Source organism: Kogia breviceps, chromosome 16 (genome assembly GCF_026419965.1).
Source record: "Kogia breviceps isolate mKogBre1 chromosome 16, mKogBre1 haplotype 1, whole genome shotgun sequence".
Taxonomy (NCBI): Eukaryota; Metazoa; Chordata; class Mammalia; order Artiodactyla; family Physeteridae; genus Kogia; species Kogia breviceps.
Genome location: NC_081325.1, coordinates 78,788,128 through 78,808,086, shown reverse-complemented (window position 1 = coordinate 78,808,086; position 19,959 = coordinate 78,788,128). Strand labels below are relative to the sequence as shown.

Below are 19,959 nucleotides of genomic sequence, written 5' to 3'. Positions count from 1 at the left end.
CAATAAATTTCAATTATACTGATCATAAATGATTTTTATTAAGGAATGCATAGTCTTGTGATTCAAAACCAAATATTTTAAAAGAATGATTTACCTGATACAAACTGACATGAAAGTGTTATTTAAAATTGTAATAAAAAGCAAAAGACATTTAGAAGAACTTGTCTCATCTTAGAAAACATAGACTTTAAGGATTAAAAGTAACTTTCCAAACACACTGTGAGAATTAAAAGGTCACGTCACAGAAACGTTTAATAAAATATCTACCAACGGTTTACAAGTTGTACAATAAATTAAAAAGCCTCCTAGTTTTTTCTTTACCAAAAAAACATGAACTGATGAAATAACAATAGAAAGTTAACATTAATTTCTGAAGAAAAGGCACATCCAGGCAAAAGAGTCAAGGTGATTTGTAAAACGCAGAGTTACATGTACACGGTGCATAATCACTGCACGCAGAGGTGGGCTCCGGGAGACTCTGAGGTCCGGGAACGCGGTGACAGCTCCGGCCAGTCGCCTGGCCGCGGTCCTCAGAGGCTGGACCTTCTCTCGGGCCGGGGCGCACACCTGGCGACAGCCGCTCGCCAAAGCAGCGGGGCCAGGAGGAGGCTGAGCGTGGTCACACTCAGGATGAGGAGGTACACCTGCCGGGGGCGGGGCGTCAGCACGGCCGGGGGCATGTCTCCGCACCACGGTGTGCAAGCCTCTGGTGCCCGGACTGGGATTGGGGCGTCCCCCCACCCCCGCCCTACTCCCCCTGACAACCCCGCTCCGCCAGCCAGGCAGAGACTCACCTCCCGAGAGATGACACGTGCTCTGCGCGCCCGGCTCCCCAGGACCAGAGAGAACTCGCTGACCTGGGCCAGCCCCGCGGCCACGATCCACTTGACGTACTGGCTGGTCTTGGGCAGCAGCAGAGACAGGACCAGGGCTGCCAGGACGAACTGCCAGAGCAGCAGGTCACGCTCGGCCGGGGGGGCCGCCCCAGCACCGCGCGGGAGGACCACGGAGACCCCCCCGGGAAAACCAAGGCCCTCCCGCCAAGCGAATATCGTGCAGCGTTCAGAAGGGAAGCTTTGTTTTTAACGAAACATAGAGAAAGAGCAGAGGGAAGCAGCCTGCAGCGGGCAGCACGGTCCAGCCATCATCGGGGCACCGCTCCTTCTCATCCGCCAAGCCCGCGGCCACCGCCCAGGCCACTTCAACTCCCAGAATCCCACACTGACATGGGCACCTCGACAATTTGTAGTCACGGAGATCAGACAAGTGCAAAGTGGCAAAATAGTTCTCAGTGGCCGTTAAAATGTACGTTTGCGTCACCACAGCCAGGTCTGTGGTTGTTTAGACTCACTTAGAAGTCAAATTACAGAGCAAGGGTGTCACTGGAGGATCCAGAGAGTGGTTTCTCCAGTGCCAGCTTCTGAAACCCCCATTTTCAACACCAACTCTGAGACAAAGGACCATCCCGATCCAAGAAGGCCCAGCTGCCCGGGCTGCGCTGGGCAGGGGGCACACACAGGCAGGAAGCGAGGCGCGTGGTGTGACAGGTGAAACCAAAGGCAGCGTGGACTTCGCAAGCAGGGGCCCTACCTTCATGGCCACCACCGAGAGCGTGAGGACCAGCAGGATGGTGAGCTCGTACAGCACGAAGGTGGGGAACACGTGAAGGCCTGTGGGGCGGGGATGGGCGATCGTCCGGGCCACGCAGCCAGCCAGCCTCCCCGCCACCCCTACATCCACAGGCTCCTCCGCCAGGACAGGAAGGGGCAGGGCGTCTCCCACCCACTCCACCCCGAGACCCCGAGCAGAGGGCCGGGCGCCTCAGTGCTCCCCGCCCTGCTTCCACGGGCTTCAGAACCTGTCTCTCGAGGCGCCCAGAGTCTCGGGGGCTCTTGGACCCACCGAGTGGTGCAGGGTGTGAGCGAGAGGCCAGGTGGCCGTGCTGTGACCACCAGAGGGACTGCCCCCCTCCACGGGGACATTCCCAGGGCAGCAGCCTCAACACACCAGTTTGATTTCTTGTATTAAAATTAGAATTTCTTCTTGCACTTGAAGTGGACGTGCTGAAGAGGGCCTGCCACCCTGCTGAGCACTGGACCCGCAGGACCACCAGTCAGGAGCCCCCGCCCCTCAGCTCAAACCTTCTCTCCTTCTAAGGGAGAGTCCCTCAGCGCCTAGTCTCCACGGGAACCGTTTTCACGGCACAAGCTAAGTAGAAACACGTGTGAGCAGCCGAGACCCAGCGGGAGTGTCACCCCTGGAGGAGGAGGGTCACCTATGGACGCGAAGAACACGATGGCCAGGAAGTCGCGGACGGGCTCCACGTAGGACGTGACCTCCTCAGCGACCACGTGACCCTGGGAGGACACCAGGGCTCCGGCCAGGAAGCAGCCCAGCTCCATGGACACGTCCAGGAGCTCGGTGACCTGAGGGGAGGAGGACACAGGTCACGCCGGGTGCACCTGCCAGCGTCTCTGCTGAGGACACACGAGAGTCTCTCGGATGCGGCGGGACGTCCCCATAAAACCGCGACAAGCCAGCTTCCCTGCCCCTGCCCAGGCCCCTGCGGTGCCCTAGGAGAACCCCGCAGAAGGCACGGCAGTGGACGTCAGCTCACTGACCACGAGCGAGAGGAAACGGTCATACAACAGTTGCAACCATCGTTCGTGTAGACTGCTGTGGACGTTTTGAGTGAGACTATTTTTCAAGATCTAAGCATTTGTGACACACTTTCTTTACCCTGAATCAATAAACAGCCCGACTCCCCTGGAATTAAAAACGTGGCGCACAAAACGATTCCCCCTCCGCCCGTGCCTAGAGGAAGGAAGCAGACACAGCATTTAACTCGGGGAGGTAAATCCAGTGACGAGAGCAGCACAGACAGACGACGTTCCAGGAAGCCCCGCTGACGAGCGTGTCAGAGCCCATCAGACGCCTGGGAGCGGGTCCGACACAGCGCTCGCTGCCGCCAGACACACACACACACACACACACACACACACACACACACACACACACGACACACGCCGGGCAGCGTGGACACGGATACGGGGAACCCAGGTTGCCCAGCGATACCGGAACAGTCACAGAACTCCCTGTGCGTGGAAGCCCACCGGCCTGAACCCATCCCCGTGACCCAGGAGACCACGACCAGACAGCCGGCGGAGAGGGGGCCGGGCTGGCCGTCCACCCGCCTGGGGACAGCAGGGCGTCTGGGCCACCCATGCTAGGCCACTCGGCTTCTGTGCCGTGACCTTCAACTCCGACTTCACGGGGGTGAGGAGATGCTCGTGGAGAACAGGTCCTGACCACGGCCACCCACCCGGCGCTAACCCGCCTCCCATGGACGGCAGGTCTCAGGGAGAAAAGAAAGCACTACGCTTCCAGAGGACAACACAGAGCATCTCTGTGACCTGGGGCCGGAAAACATGCGTCACGCACGACCCTGAAGTGCTGCCGTTCAAGCATGATCACGGCACTACGCTAAAATTAGGAACTTCCGTTCAAAACAACGTCATCGAGAGAGTGAAAGGCAAGTCACAAACTGGAAGATATTAGCAAAACTGTATCTGACGAGGAATATCATTCAGCCGTGGAAGGGAATGAAGCACTGACACGGGCTACAGCTTGGGATCAGCCTCTGAAACGTGCTGGTCGGGGAGAAGGGCACGGCCACCTGGGGAAACCAGCCGCGGTCACGCAGGCCCACACGGCCCGGGCCCAGACCCGCCCGCGCAGCCTCACTCCCACGGCCGGGAAGTCTAAGCACAGACGGGGCGAGTGCGCGGAGGCCTGGGGTGCCAGACGCCTTCCCCAGCGCCCGGCACCCGCAGCAGGTGCTCAGCAGACACGGCCGCAGGGTGCGGCTGCTTCGGCTCAAGGGCCGCCGGGCGGTAGCACGGAGCGCCGGCTCGGAGGGCTCTGCTGGGTGTCATTCCGGAGAGGACACTGCAGATGGGGTGGAGCAACGCACAAAACTGAAGTCGGTCGCTTACGTGAACAGCTTTGCGCAAAAGGAGACCTTAGTCTTCTCCCAAGATCACGAGACACTCGCAGGCAACGCAACTGTGTAAGGAAGTTATTTTCCTCAGTTTCCTTTACAGGATCAAACTCTTCTCTTGACCTAACTGTAGGCTCACGTGCAGTTCTGTGAAGTCGTCCAGAGACCCCGGTACCTTCTCCCGGGCGCCCCCACGGCAGCATCTTCCCAAGTCACGGCACGCGTCCCGAGGATGTGACACCGTGGAGCCACGTGGGCCGCCCGTGACCTCCGGGGTCCTCTCCGCCCCCCTCCCTCCTCAGCACCCAGCCAGCAGCCTTCCCCCATCTCTGAGCTGCCTTCACGAACTGCACGGAAGTGGAGCGACACGGCTCCTGACCTCGGGGACTGGCTTTTCGAGTCAGCACAGCTCTCTGGCGACTCACAGACCCGCGGTTCAAAGCTGCGTGGCCGCCCTGGCGCGGAGGGCCGCGGCTGGCTGAACCACGCGCCTGAGGACGGCCATCCGCGTGGTCTGGGCCGACGGGAGCACAGCTGCTGTCACGCCCACGCGTCAGGTTCCGCGTGAACACGGGCCTTCACTTCTCCGGCGCACGTCGAGCGGCGCAGCTCTTTCGGGCAGGCGATGCCCTCAGAGCTGGGACTGTTTACGGGGTCTCCGGCCCCTCCCCTGCTCCCTCATGAGAAGCCTGTCCCTTAACCGGGACAGCCGCCTCCAAAACAAGCCTCTATGGGGAGCTTTTCACGGCACAGCGAAAGAAGTTATGCTGCTGACTAGCTTGTTCTCATCGAACAGAGAGAAAAGTCGTTTTAAACTGTGACTCTTGCTTCGGATGCAAAGCGTCTAAGACGGACTCAGGCGGTTTCACACTCGCAAACACCATCCCAGCAGAGAGCCCAGGGCGCGGGCAGAAGCGCCAGGCAGCACGACCGCACAGATAGAAACACCAGCGAGCGCCCCGCGCACGGAAGAGAAAGGACCGGTCACAAGCTCTCCGCGAACAGACGGCAGGTCAGCCGACGAAGGTGGCGGGCGTTTGGGGCCTCACCGTCAGCATGAGGAAGATGAAAGCGGAGACTCCCAGGATGAGCATCTCCTTGTTCCCCTTGCTCTCCGCGTGCAGCTTCCGGCAGTACGGTCCCACGAGGTAGGTCCTCACGACAAGACAGAAGAGGAGAACCGCAGCGAGTGAGAAGAGGACCTGCCCGACCAGGCCCAGGACCCGCAGGACCTCCATGGCGACGCTGGGAAAGAGAGGGAGACGTCTGATTCGCCTCAGAATACGCTAAAGTCCAACGAAATGACCTTTCATTCCTTTCTAACATTAGAAAACAAATGACCCAAATCGCAGACATTTTCATTTCTAAATGTTAGAATAAAATCCATCACACATGAACCTCAGAAATTAAGTTCCTTGAATCGAATTTAGAAGCTGTATTGTGTTGCAATTAATACTTTGGAGTAGGTACATTTTATAGGATGTAATGACTCGTGACTGACAGCTTCTGTGTCTCCATGGGTGACAGACGATAAAAGTCCTCACGAGGAATTAATCCCCGTGTGAAAGTCTTCGTAAGGCAACACTCACTCTGTAACGCGACACTGCAGGCTCCCCACCAAAGCACGACTGGCGGATGCCAGCGACTTTCAGAAAAGCCTTCCCTTATCCCAAGCCAGAACTCTGAATTTTCTGTTATTTAGTCACGGAGAAAAGGGTTCTGCATGAAGCCCTTTTTAGAATATGCTATTCAGATCTCAATATATTCTTAAGATCTCAACCTAATGACTTTCACAAGATAGGCACTATTGTGTATCTGTCGTGTTTATGGTAACATAGATATTTTTTAACCCCAGTTCCCCATCACATTTAGGAAACCCTTCAGTCCAAAATTCTGGTTTAAAAGTTCTTGATGGAAGAATATAAATCAGGTTGCTAAGAGAGGATTCACCCCTGCAGCCGGGCCTAGACCAGCAGCCCAGACACGTCCCAAGCATCAGAGCAGAGTCTCTGTGCACATCCACGTCTGCTAAAGCTCAGGACGACAGCCCAGGGGAGAAGGCGGGGTCTGTGGCCTCAGCAGGAAGAGAAACCTGCTCGAAGTCCCAGCCAGGCCCCCAGAGCCCAGCAGCTGACGCCGAACTCCTCACCCACCCCCCCGCGGCAGGGCTCCACCACCTGCGACCCGGACCCGGGCCTCAAGGCCGGCACCCGGCGCCCCTTCCCCAGCTGCCCTCTTCCCCTAACCCCAGTGACCCCCGACGCATCCCATTCAGCTGGCTGCAGAGGCCAAAGCAACACGCGGGGATGCGGTCTGATGCCCGTGACCCGAGGCCCGGGGCCACGTCTCCTGGGCTGGACCCAGGAATGGGTCATCCAGCCTCAGCCACACGGGGGGCGGCCTGTGGGGAAGCTCGTGCACGGTCCATGTCCACCCTTGACAGACGGCCCCGCCCAACAGGGAGAGGTGCCCCGGACTTCCTTCCGTTGGGGGCAGGGGCCGGGGCATTCTCCCACCCGCTTGTTGCTGAGTTAGCTGCTCTCAGCGCTCACCTATCTGTTAACTGCGCTAGTCTCATTTTTCTCATCGATTTGTAGCTCTTCATGAAATGAGAAACTTAACCCTCTGTCTTAAAATCAACTATACTTCGATTTTAAACAATAAGACAGAACGTGTACACACATCTCTTTTCCCATTTGTCTTTGGCCTGCTTACCTAATATGTTCCTGTACCTGTATGTGCATGTATACGTGTGTGCACACGTGTGTGTGTATGTGTATGTGTGCAGGTCTCTCTGTGTGTGTACCCATGCATGTGTGCGGGTGGATGTGTGTTTGTGTGTACATGGACATGTGCGTGTATTTAAACATTCATAGTATGAAACTGTAGTGACACTGATCACATGTCTTGTCCTTTATGGCTTCTGGAATTTATGTTCTGCTTGAACATCTTCAATATTTAGTAACACATTCATCCATACTTTCTTCTAGAACTTTCATGGTTTTGCAAGATTTTATTTCTAGTAATTTGAATAACTTTATTATTATTTTTTTATCATAGTCCCTGTGTTCTGTTCTTTACCTGTGAAATATCTGGAGGGAAGAAGATAATTCTTTCCTTTAGGAAAGATCAAGATGAATTCTGAATAAAGCTGAATTAAGAGGCAAAGCTTATATTAACCTTACTATTGATTTTATTTAATATTTTTTACTATCAATTTTCCCTGGTTATCAAAGTTGGAAAAGAGGTTTTTCCCAAATTATACAGAAAAGTAAATAAACAGTAAAATTACTGTAATCTATTCCTCTACTAGTAGAAAGATCCTGAACACCCTCTAATACACATTTCTAGCCTCTATCTTCTCCTTTATGTAGTTAAATAGTGCATGTAATTTTTAACAGCTTTATGGATACACGTCTCATATCACACGATTCACCCATTTAAAGTATACAATTCAATGGCTTCTAGTCACCACCACAGTCTCAGAACGTGTTTCACCCCCGAGAGAAACCCTGCACCCCTCACACTGGCTCCGCAAGCCCAGCCCCCCGCACCACCAACCTGCTGTCTCCGTGAGTCTGCCTGTTCTGGGCGTTGCACAGAAACAAAATGGCTTGTGGGACCCGCAGTGTGGCCTTTGGCGTCTGTCCTCAGGGCTCGCCCGCGCTGTCGTGTGTGTCAGCGCGTCATTGCTTCTTACGGCTGGATAACATTTCACTGTATGTTTCATTTATCTGTCCACTAGCTAATGGATATTTGGGTTGTTTCGCGTCTTAGCTGTTATGACTAATGCTGCCACGAACATTCACGCACAAGGGTTTTTTTTACTGCGGTAAAATATTCGTAACATAAAATTTACCACCTTCCCCATCAGTGTGTAACTCGTGGCACGGGGGGCATTCACGTGGCTGTGCCGCCTCCGCCCCCCCGAAGGTGACACCTGTGGACAGGTGTTCCCCTTCCCGTGGGGTACACACCCTGGGGCAGAAGAGCTGAGTCACATGGCAGCTCCATGTTTCTCCTTCTGAGAAATACTAGATGTGGTCTTGACTCTTTTTTACAGCCTAACACAATGCAGGGCACTTTTCCACGTCATTAAAATTCTTGGTAAACGTGGAGTCTCATGACAAAATGGGAATGAAGTCAACAGGACCAGTACCAGTACTGGATGAATTTTTAAATTAGGAAGATAAAAAGAAAAGCTTTCCAAGTCTTCTGCCTGAGCCGTACCTGTCTACCTGGCAGGGGGCCTGGTTCCCAGGTGATACCCATAGTTCCCAGGGGGCCCGGACACTCTTGGCCGCGGTTCGGATTCTGCCTGGGAATGGGGGGGGGGGGTTCCCGCCTCTCCCAGGAGTGACTTACTGCACATCCCAAACAGAACTCAAGCGACTCTCAGCTAAAGTTACAAATTCTTTTTCTGTCTAAATTTTTGTTCAGTTACTCACCCTGAAAATCCGTAGCCAGAAGGACTAATGCAACAAAGCGTCGCTTTTCTGACAGTTAAAGACCTCTGGATCAAAGGAAAATGACAGACAAAGGGCCTTCGTGACCAAAGGCCTTTATCAGTCGCACACACGAGAGGCGTGTTGGGTGCCTTACGAGTCTCTCCTGCCGACAGCCAGCACACTGTCCAGGTTCCACCTTGTTCCCGTCCTACAGGTGAGAACACAGCCTGCAGGGCTGGCAAATGGGGAGCTGGGGCTCCAGGGTGGCCACACACCAGGGCCGGAGCCTTCACCTCTGGGAATCTCAGTTAAAAACCATGCCCTCCTTCTACTTTCCCCGCCAGGCTGAGCTTCCTGAGAGCGGAGAAGAGATCTTGATCACTTTGGATTGCTGAGACTTAATACAATATCTGGCAAAAGGCAAATACTAAAAATACAAAACGCTTCCACCCCGCCGGTCAGCAATGAGGCGGGCTGTCCACAGCCCCCTGGGCGGGGCTAAGCAGGAGGACGAACACCCGCCCGCCCGCCCGCCCTCAACCCGGGGCTGCGGGCTTTAAAAAATAATGCAAGGATCCAGAGACTCCCATTATCAGATATAAAGTGTCCAGGATATGATTGGAAATCACTCAGCACACCAAGAATCAGGAAACCACAACCTGAATGAGACTCCAGCATCAAGACTGCTCGTCGTCAGCATTATCTGACAAAGGTTTTAAAGCAGCCACCGTAAAGATGATTCAGTAGCACTTAAAAATTCTCTTGAAACAAGTGAAAAAATAGGAAATCTCAGCAAGAAACAGCAGTTATAAAAAGAAGAATCAAATGGAAATTATACAACTTAACCATATAATAACCTGAGCAAAACTCTTGCTGGATGGGCTGAATAGCAGAGAGGTGGCAGAGGACGGGGCCAGTGGACGTGAGGACAAACGGACAGAACTTACCCCGTCTGAACGACAGGCAGGAAACAGACCGAGAGAGAAGCGTCTCCGAGACCCGTGGGACAACAGAAGAGCCACGTTTGCACCACTGGGGCCCCAGGAGGAGGGGGCAAGCGGGACTGAAAAAAAACACCTGAGGAAACAGTGGCCGAAATTCCTAAACTAGGCAAGAGACATAAAGCTACAGCCTCAAGAAGGTGAACGAACGCCACACAGAACAAACCCAAAGGTGTCACGGGCCGGAGGTGTGTGTCCCCCCAGAGTCATCTGGAGGTGGGGCCGGTGCTGGGACTCATGGCCTCGATAAGAGGGACCGGAGGGCTTTGCAGCCGTGTCCCCACCTCCCCTACCGCGGAGACCCAGGAGAAGACAGCTGCCTGAGAGGGCACCGGCACCCCGACCTCCGGCGCCCAGCTCCCAGCACTGAACCTTGGCCGTGTAAGCCGCCGCATCTGTAGTGTCTGCTGTAGAGCCCAAACTAAGACACCGAGACACAGCGTAATGAAATTTCTGAAAACTAAAGGCAAAGTCTCGAAAGCAGCCAGACAGGAGCCGTGCGTTACTCGTGGAGAATGACAGCCGGGTTCTCACTGAAGCCGTCGGAGGCCAGGGAGGAGCAACACAGCACCGCAGGCGCTGGAAGGAAGAAGCGCCCGCTGCGGACCGAGGCCCGGTGGCCACGTCCTCCGGGGGAGGGAGATAAGACGCTCAGATGAGGAGGCCAAGAGAACCTGCCGCCAGCAGCAGACTAACCACGAAAGAACGACCAGCCCCTCCAACAGGAAGGAAGCAGAGCAGAAGAAACCTTGTACTTGAGAAGGAAGGTCGTTATTTCGAGAAACAAACGATCCGACACCGGACAGACAGATGGTGAACCGAAGCGCGGCAGCAAGCCTACCTGGCGTGCGCGCCGGCTCCCGCCTGGACGAACGCGGGCAGGACAGCGATGACCAGTCCCAGCTGCACGTCCTGCGTCACCAGCATCCCCAGCAGCACCGCGCCGTAGTCGATGTCGCCTGCTTGGGGAAAGTCGCTGAGGGCGTGCGGACTCAAGTCGGTTCACCTCAACACACGCCCGGAACGCGCGGCCACCTACCTTCCTTGTCACTGCGGGTGCTGCCCACAAGGAACTTGGACACCAGAGGTGTGCTCGACAAGGACAGGCAGGCAGAGATAAAGATGCTCTGGGTGGGTCTGATCTGTAGAAGGTGGCCCCAGACCAAGCCGAAGGCCACCATGAGCAGGGTCATGTAGCAGGGCCCCTGCAGGGAGATCTTCCACACCTGGGAGGGAGCACAGGGGCGTGCACACACCTCAGTGCCCGCGGCCCCGCAGAGCGCAGGCACACCTGCCCAGGAACCGGCCGGCCCTGCAGTAAACACACCAGCGCAACACCACGAAAAGCGGGGGCGGTCACACGCGGCCACCGAGCGCTGGACGTGCTTCGGGACGAAGCGCGCCCTCCACCCTCTCTGCGTCGTGCACCGCCATCCTCAGAACGCAGCTGGAGCTGCGGACCCCCTCCGCCCCCTCTTGCGGCGGAAACGGGACACACCTGGGCGGCCCAGCTGATTCACGAATAAATGACAGAGTCGAGGGCGCGAGCATCCTCGGTGACAAGGCCCGGGAAGGATCTCGCAGACTCGGGCATCTCTGAACTGTCTCTAATCAGGCCTCTAGGAGATTTCACAGAAGACTGAGGGGGCCTGCCAGCAACTGCTGATACTTCAAAACCCTACCAAGTAACTTCCCACAGTGACAGGGTCACACGGGTACCCCACAAGGCAGGAGAGCCACCGGTACCTCAGGCTGCGCTAAAGCTGTCGGTCATTTATCGCTGAGAAATAAAAGAAAAATAAACGTGGACTTACTAGCGTAGTTATCAATGGATATAAACTTTCCGCACTCCGAGCCCATGGGCCCGCCTACAAAGGGGCGAGATGCGCTCCCGGTGCAGGTCAAGGGTCAGGGCCGCCAGGCGGGGAGCAGCCAGGCTCGGGGCGCTCAGGGACATCGGAGACCCCAGCTCGCCCCAGACCCAAAGGCACCCAATAGGGGCCGGTCCCTGTCCAAGCCCCTGCCCTGACTTACGACACACACCTGCTCCCACGGGCCCTGCCTCAGGCCGCATCCCCCGGCGCAAAACCCCCACAGCACCACACACACACACCACACGGATGAGGGCATGCAAACATCACGGTCAATGACGTTACTTTCTCATTTAACCCTGAACGCCACAGGCTGGGGAAGATAGTTATGAGACTCTGGACCCAGAGGACGCCCGAATCTTCCCAAGCCCTCACAGCCCAGATGAGGACACTGCCAGCTGAGATGCCTGCACCAGGGACGCGGGGGGACCAGGCGCTGCCCCTCCTCACTCCTAACCTCGAGGTCACACCGCCGCCTGCTGTGAATGTCTGTCAACTGAACGCACGTGGACACCAAGGGGTCCAGGCTGTGCTTTCACAGGCTGCCTGGGAAGACCCTCCCGCCCCCGGGAGACCCCACAGGTCCTCGGCAGGCCCCTCTGTCCCAGCCACAACACACACCTCAACGGAATTAACAGGAAGAATTTGGCCACTTCCCTCAGGACCCAGAGAAGGGGCCAATTTTCTTTATACTTTGGATTCAGAAATTAACACAGGGAGGTGATTGTGCCAGAAGGATGGAAAAGATACCAGAGTACCAGGAGAAAACCCTGAACTGACTCAGGACACTGTATGAGGAGTCATACAGGAAGTGAGTCATCAGTGGATGGACAAATGGAGCTTTAATAGAAAAAAAGGGGGAGGGACTTCCCTGGTGGCGCAGTGGTTAGGAATCCGCCTGCCAGTGCAGGAGACACGGGTTCGAGCCCTGGCCCGGGAAGATCCCACACGCCGTGGAGCAACTAAGCCCGTGCGCCACAACGACTGAGCCTGCGACCTAGAGCCCTCGAGCCACAACGACTGAGCCTGCACTCTAGAGCCCGCGAGCCACAACTACTAAGCCCGTGAGCCACGACTACTGAGCCCGCGTGCCGCAACTACTGAGCCCACGCACCTAGAGCAAGTGCTCCGCAACAAGAGAAGCCACTGCAATGAGAAGCCCACACACCGCAACAGAGCAGCCCCCGCTCGCCACAACTAGAGAAAGCCTGCACACAGCGACGAAGACCCAACGCAGCCAAAAATAAAAATAAATAAATAAATTTATTTAAAAACAAAAAGAAAGAAGAAAAGGAGGAACTGGGGAAAGGGGTGGGCAGGGCCGGGCACAGCTGCTCCCTGATGGCAGTGCAGGCTCAGGCCGAGCTCACTTCCCTTCCTGTAGGAAGCCTGCTGGTGGTCGGAGAGGACTTGGAAAGCAGCATCCACAGTTGTCTGGCACATTATTTCCTGTGCTTCTGGGCTCCTTCTGTGTCGCCACAGTCACACTATATGCTCACTTTTTCCTTCTGAAGTTCAGCATTTAACATTTTTTTCTTTGTTACTGCACATTCTTACAACACTTTCAATGGCTACATAATACTCCATCCAGCAGCTACATCACAGCTTAACTTTAGACACTCAGGTTGCTTTGGCTCTTTTTTTTTTTTTTTTTTTTTTTTTTGTGATACGCGGGCCTCTCACTGTTGTGGCCTCTCCCATTGTGGAGCACAGGCTCCGGACGCGCAGGCTCAGCGGCCATGGCTCACGGGCCCAGCCGCTCCGCGGCATGTGGGATCTTCCCAGACCAGGGCACGAACCCGTGTCCCCTGCATCGGCAGGCGGATTCTCAACCACTGCGCCACCAGGGAAGCCCGCTTTGGCTCTTTTATAAACATGCTACCGTGAGGAGCTGAGTACCTTTTCGGGGCTAATTTTAAAAACAAAAGCCAAAACTTGGGCTTCACTCTTCCCTTTGCCTAGAAACCCAGGAGCAGAACCACAGATGAAAGGATGCGAAGCTGGCAAAGCTCTTGAATCAACTGCCGGACTGCTCCGCACAGGGGCACAAGCTGTCACTCTCTTCGACCTGGCGTGAGGGCTCCCGGTGACCACCCGCAAAGTCACTGAGACCCCTGCTGACTCGACACTAGCGTCCTAGTTAAGCTGGTGGGCAAAACGGGGCCTGGATGGAGCTGCCCTTTCCTGTAGCCAGCAGCTTCCCTGTCATTCCCACACCCCCGCATCTGCTTTCTCATCAGCTCTTTCCTCTTCTGCGACCTGTCTGTTCAAACACAAAGTAGCTTTTCATGAATTCACTTCCAACCTAACTCCGTTTCCATTCTCAAATATTCCGGCTTTCAAAGTAATCATTCTAGAAGTCAACAAATTGAGGAGGAACTGTTGCTTCCACTACTTCAACGTTTATCCATACATATGGTCCTAAGTACTATTAACCTTTCAGATATTTTCACCTTACAGTGACACAGCAATAATCAAAATTTGCCACTTCTTTAGGAAAACGAGGAGTTTTTCCCCAGAGTAACACACTGAACATTCCATCCCTATGATATTTCGGCCTCTACCAGCACTGGACCCTCTTGGAGGGACTCAAAAATCAGTAAGTTTGAACACAGCGCTTCTCAGACCTGGTTTGGAATTAGCCACGGAAAGCGAATTCCATTTATTCATTGAATTTTCACTCTTTTTAAAAAACATTTTATCTTCTGGAGTTTATGTTCCAAAAATAACAACAAACTACAACACCATATTCTACTCTAAACGGACCTAATCTGCTGGGCAAGTCTCCAACGAACGTGGACGGTGACGGCAGGGCACGCTAACCTCAGCGGGGCAACGACACAAGCACACCGGTGGACTCACCTTTCTCAGCTTCTCTGGGGAAAATTCTAAGCCAACGAGGAAGAGAGTAAAGAACACGCCAAATTCTCCTAACGTCTCCACCTGCACGACTGACTGAAAAATAAGAAAGTTTTAAAACCATAAAACTTAACGTTTTTAAGATATCACGTGTACTTCACAGAACCATCTTGTCCTAACATACTCAGTGGGACTCCACCAAAAAGCCCAGCATTCAAAACAAACAAACAAACAAAGATCTGAATTTCCTCTCTATCTGAGTGAGATACTCTGAACTTCCTGATGGTAGTACTAGCCTTTTTTCCTTTTTCTTGATTAGCCAGAGGAATATTTTTATTTATTTTCTAGGAAATAGCTCATGAATTCACCCACTTTCAAGTTCATTAATTGCCACTGTTACTTCCATTACTTCCCTTCCATTAGCTTCCTTTGGGGACGGGGAGGCCTTAAACCTGAGTTTAACACGTAACTAACAGGAGTGCTTTACTCTCCTTGGGTCTGGGTGAGACTGAGTGTGGGATTTTCTCCCGGACCCCATCTGGCCACTCCCCACAGGTCCTGGCGTACAGTGCCCCTCATTTGCTATTCACCCTCAACGCTCCTGCACTACAGTAGACAGTGCTGTTCATGCTAGTGCATTTGGTACTACTTACATTATTTACAATTGAGGTTTGCATTATGGCTACTAACTTTTTGATTTTTTTAATGTTCCCTGAACATGTGAAAAGAGAGTCCAGGCCTTCGTGTGTCAGTGCGCCACCCAGGCCCCGCGGTGCACCTCCTCTGTCTGCTGGCTACAAACACCACCGATTTGCCCTCTTTCTATCAGCACGTTTCCTCCTTTCACTCTCCACCTTTTAGTCACTTTATTTTTATTCAATCTCGTTTGTTGTACTTTTTTTCCTGACACCATCTGCAAACCTGTATCTTTTCATAGAGAAGTTTATTCCACATATATCTGTTATAAAACAACATGTTTGCTTTCACTTCTTTTATGTCTTCTGCTTTTTATGCTTCCTTACTGCTACTATTTTTTTTCCCGTTTGAAAATTAGGCTGCAACCTGACTTCAAAGTAACATACTTAAACCCATACTTCTTGCCTTAGAAAATGAAAGCCTGTTAACTCCCTACTAGGAAAAAATAAATACTGAAGTACAATTATATACAGTTAGACTCTCTCCATTAACCACTCTCACTTTTGGCCAGTATGATATTGGATTTTTATTTTGGTAATTTTATCTTGGTATTTTTGTTCGTTTGTTTGGGGTTTTGTTTTTGTTTTTGTTTTTTGTTTTTGGCCACACCATGTGGCATGCAGATCTAGTTCCCCGACCAGGGATGGAACCCGGGCCCCCTGCATTGGGAGCACTGAGTCGTAACCACTGGACCGCCAGGGAAGTCCTGATCTTGGTATTTTTATCTACTGTGATTATGTTATTTTTCCATGATATAGGCAATTTATTAAGAAATACAACATTCATAGTATCCAGCTGGATCTATTACCTAGTTGTTTAGCCTTAATTCTTTGCTTACGAGCTATCTTTGCTGTTAAGTAAAAATGAAAAGGAAAATACATTTGTGTTTTCCAGTGTTTGCAAATGTTCTGGAAAGGGAGGGATGTGACAAGGTCAGGCAAAGATTTTTCACCTACAGCTTTTTACATTGTTTCAATCACATGAAAACTACCTATTCAAAAAGCTGAGAGAAAACCGTAATTCAAAAAGAGTCACATACCACAATGTTCATTTCAGCACTATATACAATAGACAGGACATGGAAGCAACCTAAGTGTCCATCGACAGATGAATGGATAAAGAAGATGTGGCACATATATACAATGGACTATTACTCAGCCATAAAAAGAAATGAAATTGAGTTATTTGTAGTAAGGTGGATGGACCTAGAGTCTGTCATACAGAGTAAGTCAGAAAGAGAAAAACAAGTACCATATGCTAACACATATATATGGAATCTAAAAAAAAAACGGTTCTGAAGAACCTAGGGGCAGGAGAGGAATAAAGACGCAGACATAGAGAGTGGATGTGAGGACATGGGGAGGGGGAAGGGGAAGCCGGGACGAAGTGAGAGAGTGGCATGGACATATATACGCTACCAAATGTAAAATAGACAGCTAGTGGGAAGCAGCCACATAGCACAGGGAGGTCAGCTCGGTGCTCTGTGACCACCTAGACGGGTGGGATAGGGAGGGTGGGAGGGAGACACAAGAGGGAGGAGCTATGGGGATATATGTATACGTAGAGCTGATTCACTTTGTTACACAGCAGCAACTAACACACCATTGTAAAGCAATTATACTCCAATAAAGATGTTAAAAAAAATAGCTGAATTAAAACCAGGCTTCCCAGAGGCCACCCTGCTGGGTGGTGGCTACACACATCCTCCTCACCAAGGTCCAGGCTCTCAGCCTGCAGCATCCAGGTACCTCTCAGCTGGCAACACCGTCTGCTGTGAGGATCAGTCAGTGTGAAGTCGGCCTCGACCCCCTGCGTGCCGTCCAGCGGGGGGAGCCCTAAGGACCCGCCAGACCCGGTGCCGGTGGGCTAAGCCGAGGAGCGGAGGAGGCTGCAGGTGGAGCCCCCGCTTCACCGACTTCTGTTCTACCCAAAGGGGAGCGTCAGGGAGGGCGGGGCACGCCGGGGCCCCTTCCCACACCCTGCACTCTAGGTTCCTCAGGGGTGGGACCGGGGCACCTCTACGTGGCATTCTCTTTCCCTTTGTCCACATTGCGTTTGCTTTTCGAGGACCCAGCCTGAATCCCACAAGGCTTGGGAGTCTTTCCTCACTGTCAAAAGCGCCGCCGACACAAGACAATGCTCCCCTCACCCTGCTCAGCAAGCGCAGCCTCAGCACCCACATCCTCTAGGGCCTCCAGACCCCCAAAGCCAGGCTGGGTCGCTGCTCACTACTTTACCAGCTTCTCAGGGTGTTAAGCATGGTTTTTGGTTTTTGGTTTTTTTTAATTTTTATTTATTTTCTCGCCGCATTGGGTCTTCGTTGCTGTGCGTGGGCTTTCTCTAGTTGCGGCGAGCGGAGGCTACTCTTTGTTGCGGTGCGCGGGCTTCTCATCACGGTGACTTCTCTTGTTGTGAAGCACGGGCTCTAGGTGCGTGGGCTTCAGTAGATGCGGCATGTGGGCTCAGTTGTGGCCTGTGGGCTCTGGAGCGCAGGCTCAGTAGTTGTGGCATGTGGGCTCAGTAGACGTGGCTCGTGGGCTCAGTAGTCGTGGTTTGTGGGCTCTGGAGCGCAGCCTCAGTAGTTGTGGCTCGCGGGCTCTAGAGCACAGGCTCAGTAGTTGTGGCGCACGGGCTTAGTTGCTCCACGGCACGTGGGATCTTCCCGGACCAGGGCTCGAACCCGTGTCCCCTGCGTTGGCAGGCGGATTCTTAACAACTGCACCACCAGGAAAGTCCCAGGCATGTTTTAAAAATACATTTAAGGCAGGATTTTTAGTTCCTTTCAGTGTCCGAATAATCCAGTCCATAATATTACTGCAAACAGAATCTTTAAAACTAATATAATTTTAAAGACATGAAGAGGATCATTTTGTCTGGTCAAACTGCTCACTCATTAATGAACAAAATGACTGTCTTACGCTTTAGAGATTCCTCAGGAAACTTTACGAGACATCTTCTTTGATGTGATTGATAAGAAACCGCTATCTTCATTAATTCAAGTCCAACAGACACTAAAGAGTTCACTTTTGTTCTTACCTTAATACTGTTAAGTCCGGAGGGCCCCAGAAGCACGCCGCAGATGATGTAACCAAACATGGTCGGCAGTCCTACCGCCACGCAGAGCCAGCCGCAGGGCAAGGACAACAGCCCTATGGTGGCGATGTCCTAGCAGAAGGGCAAAAGCACACAAGAAACACACATGTAAGATAACGGGCAGCAAGAGAAAGGAGCAGGTAGGGTGGGGCGGTACCCTGACCTCACCGAGGGGAAGAAAGGCAAGTGAGGGCGCACAGGGAGGCTCCTGGGAGCAGGCGACGCTTGCTCCTCAGCGTCCAGCGATTACAGCGATGTGTCTGTTCGGCGCAGGCCCCGTAACAGTCCTCTGAGAACGGCACGCGCGAGGACTCCTGTCGGGACTCTCGTCCGGGAACCCTTCCCCGCTGTGTTCCCAGGGCACGAAGACGATCTAACCTTCACGGTACCGACCGATCCAGAAGAGGCTCGTGTACGGTGCTACGGCTGCTGGCCCGAGGGTGGCGAGGAGCGGGGTATTCACGTGGCCTCAAGACGCCGCCCCAGGAGCTACGCTACGTACTAAGGGCAAGGGGGCAACCGCGCAGTGGAGACCCTGCCCCTTCGCGAAGGGCACCGAAGTCGCCGTTCTCAGACTCGGCCCCTCCCACTCCCCACCCTGGGCAAAACCACGGAAGGCGACACACTTGCTGTCCTTCACCTCTCGACTCGAGGCGGCAGGACAGGGATCGGCCCCTCACACGGGACAAGCCCGTGGGGACTGTGTATCTCTCTGCCCCTCGGCTGTCCGTCCCGGCAGCACCTCGAAGACTGAGTTCTTTGCCTCGTTCTCTTCTCCCGAACAGACTCCAGAGTCAGGGAGTTTAGCTGGAGAGCTAGCGACTGATCTGGACCCTGTGCAGCCGCACCCCGGCACTCTCGCGCGTGTCACTCACACGGCCCAAGTCCAAACAGTGACCCGAACCACAACACTGTCCGCCTCGAGTCTAAAGAATTCCACGTCCTCCCACGAGACCGGCTCCCTCCAAGGCGGCAGGTGCGCACCTCAGGCCGCCCGGGGCGCCGGCCGGCCGGCACCGGAGGAGGCGGCCGCGCCCCACGTCTACACGAGAAACCACAGCCAAACCCTGTGTGCCCCTGGAGAATGAGCTGTTTTAGCGAAGTCAGCTTTCAGGCCGCGGACGTGGGTGCCAGGCGGAGGCGCGGGCTACCTTTATGAGGTGGGGGTCTGCCCGCGGGGTGGTGGCATCTCTGGGCTTGGTCAGGATGTACTGGTTATTCTGGGAGTCGATGAGCAGGCTTAGGCCCAGGTCCTCCTCCACCTCCCGTTTCGTGAGGTTCTGCTTGGAACTGGCCTCTTCCTCTTCCACCCGTAGAACTGCCTCAAAGTTGACCCCTCTGACCTGTAACAATGACCTGTGATATGTCACTAAAACCAATTAGACGTGTTTAAGTTCAAGGTCAAATGTTAGAGAGTAAGCCCCACACAGAAGAACGACAGGAACGTTTTCAGCATCCTGTCAAGTGTGACCGAAGACCAATAAATTAGAAAATCAGAAAAAGTTTTTCAATTGAAAAGTGATCTAAGGATGGAAGTGTTCAGGATTTCTGTTACTTCCGAACAGCTACTCTACCTGACTCGGGGCATGGCACTGGGATCCGTCACAAGAAACACGTGTTTGGTCTTAGACCCTCTCCTGCTCACAGCCCCCAAACCCACGGGACTTCCCGGGTGACAAAGAGCGATGCAAACATCTCGTCCTATATCTGGTCTTTTGGCCTCGGAATCGCTCCAGAGCAGCCGAGGTGAAAGGAGTGTTGTGTCCTTCATAATAAGCCCCTTGTGACTTCACCTGCCCCCGGGTGAGTGAGGGGTGGTGGAGAGCCCCTGGGTACCCACAGGAGGGGCTGGTCACCAGAGGAGCCGGCCACGTGATGAGGGCTGAACTTGCAGCTCCACCACGGCCTCTGGGAGGGCAGAGGGGCTGAAGGCCGAGTTTGTCAGGAGCCTAAATAACAAAGCCTCCGTGAAGACCCTTCAGGCACGAGCT

At 53.5% G+C, this 19,959-nt stretch overlaps 1 protein-coding gene across 10 annotated transcripts in view; it reads right to left on the bottom strand.

Moving 5' to 3' along the window:
• TMCO3 (transmembrane and coiled-coil domains 3) overlaps positions 1–19,959 on the bottom strand; it is a 33,417-nt gene continuing 13,458 nt past the window's right edge. For 3 of the 10 annotated variants that reach the window (XM_067016370.1, XM_067016378.1, XM_067016377.1), the window contains 9 exons: positions 19,120–19,311; positions 17,912–18,040; positions 10,489–10,675; positions 10,291–10,408; positions 5,050–5,245; positions 2,276–2,426; positions 1,591–1,670; positions 795–944; positions 12–644 (listed from right to left, as the gene is read on the bottom strand). In XM_067016370.1, the coding sequence (XP_066872471.1) occupies positions 531–644; positions 795–944; positions 1,591–1,670; positions 2,276–2,426; positions 5,050–5,245; positions 10,291–10,408; positions 10,489–10,675; positions 17,912–18,040; positions 19,120–19,311 (1,317 nt within the window). In that variant the 3' untranslated portion in view covers positions 12–530. Of the gene's footprint in view, positions 645–794; positions 945–1,590; positions 1,671–2,275; positions 2,427–5,049; positions 5,246–10,290; positions 10,412–10,488; positions 10,676–14,182; positions 14,276–17,911; positions 18,041–19,119; positions 19,312–19,959 lie in introns of all 10 variants that reach the window. The other 7 variants (XM_067016374.1, XM_067016371.1, XM_067016375.1 and 4 more) reach the window with 6 other exon arrangements.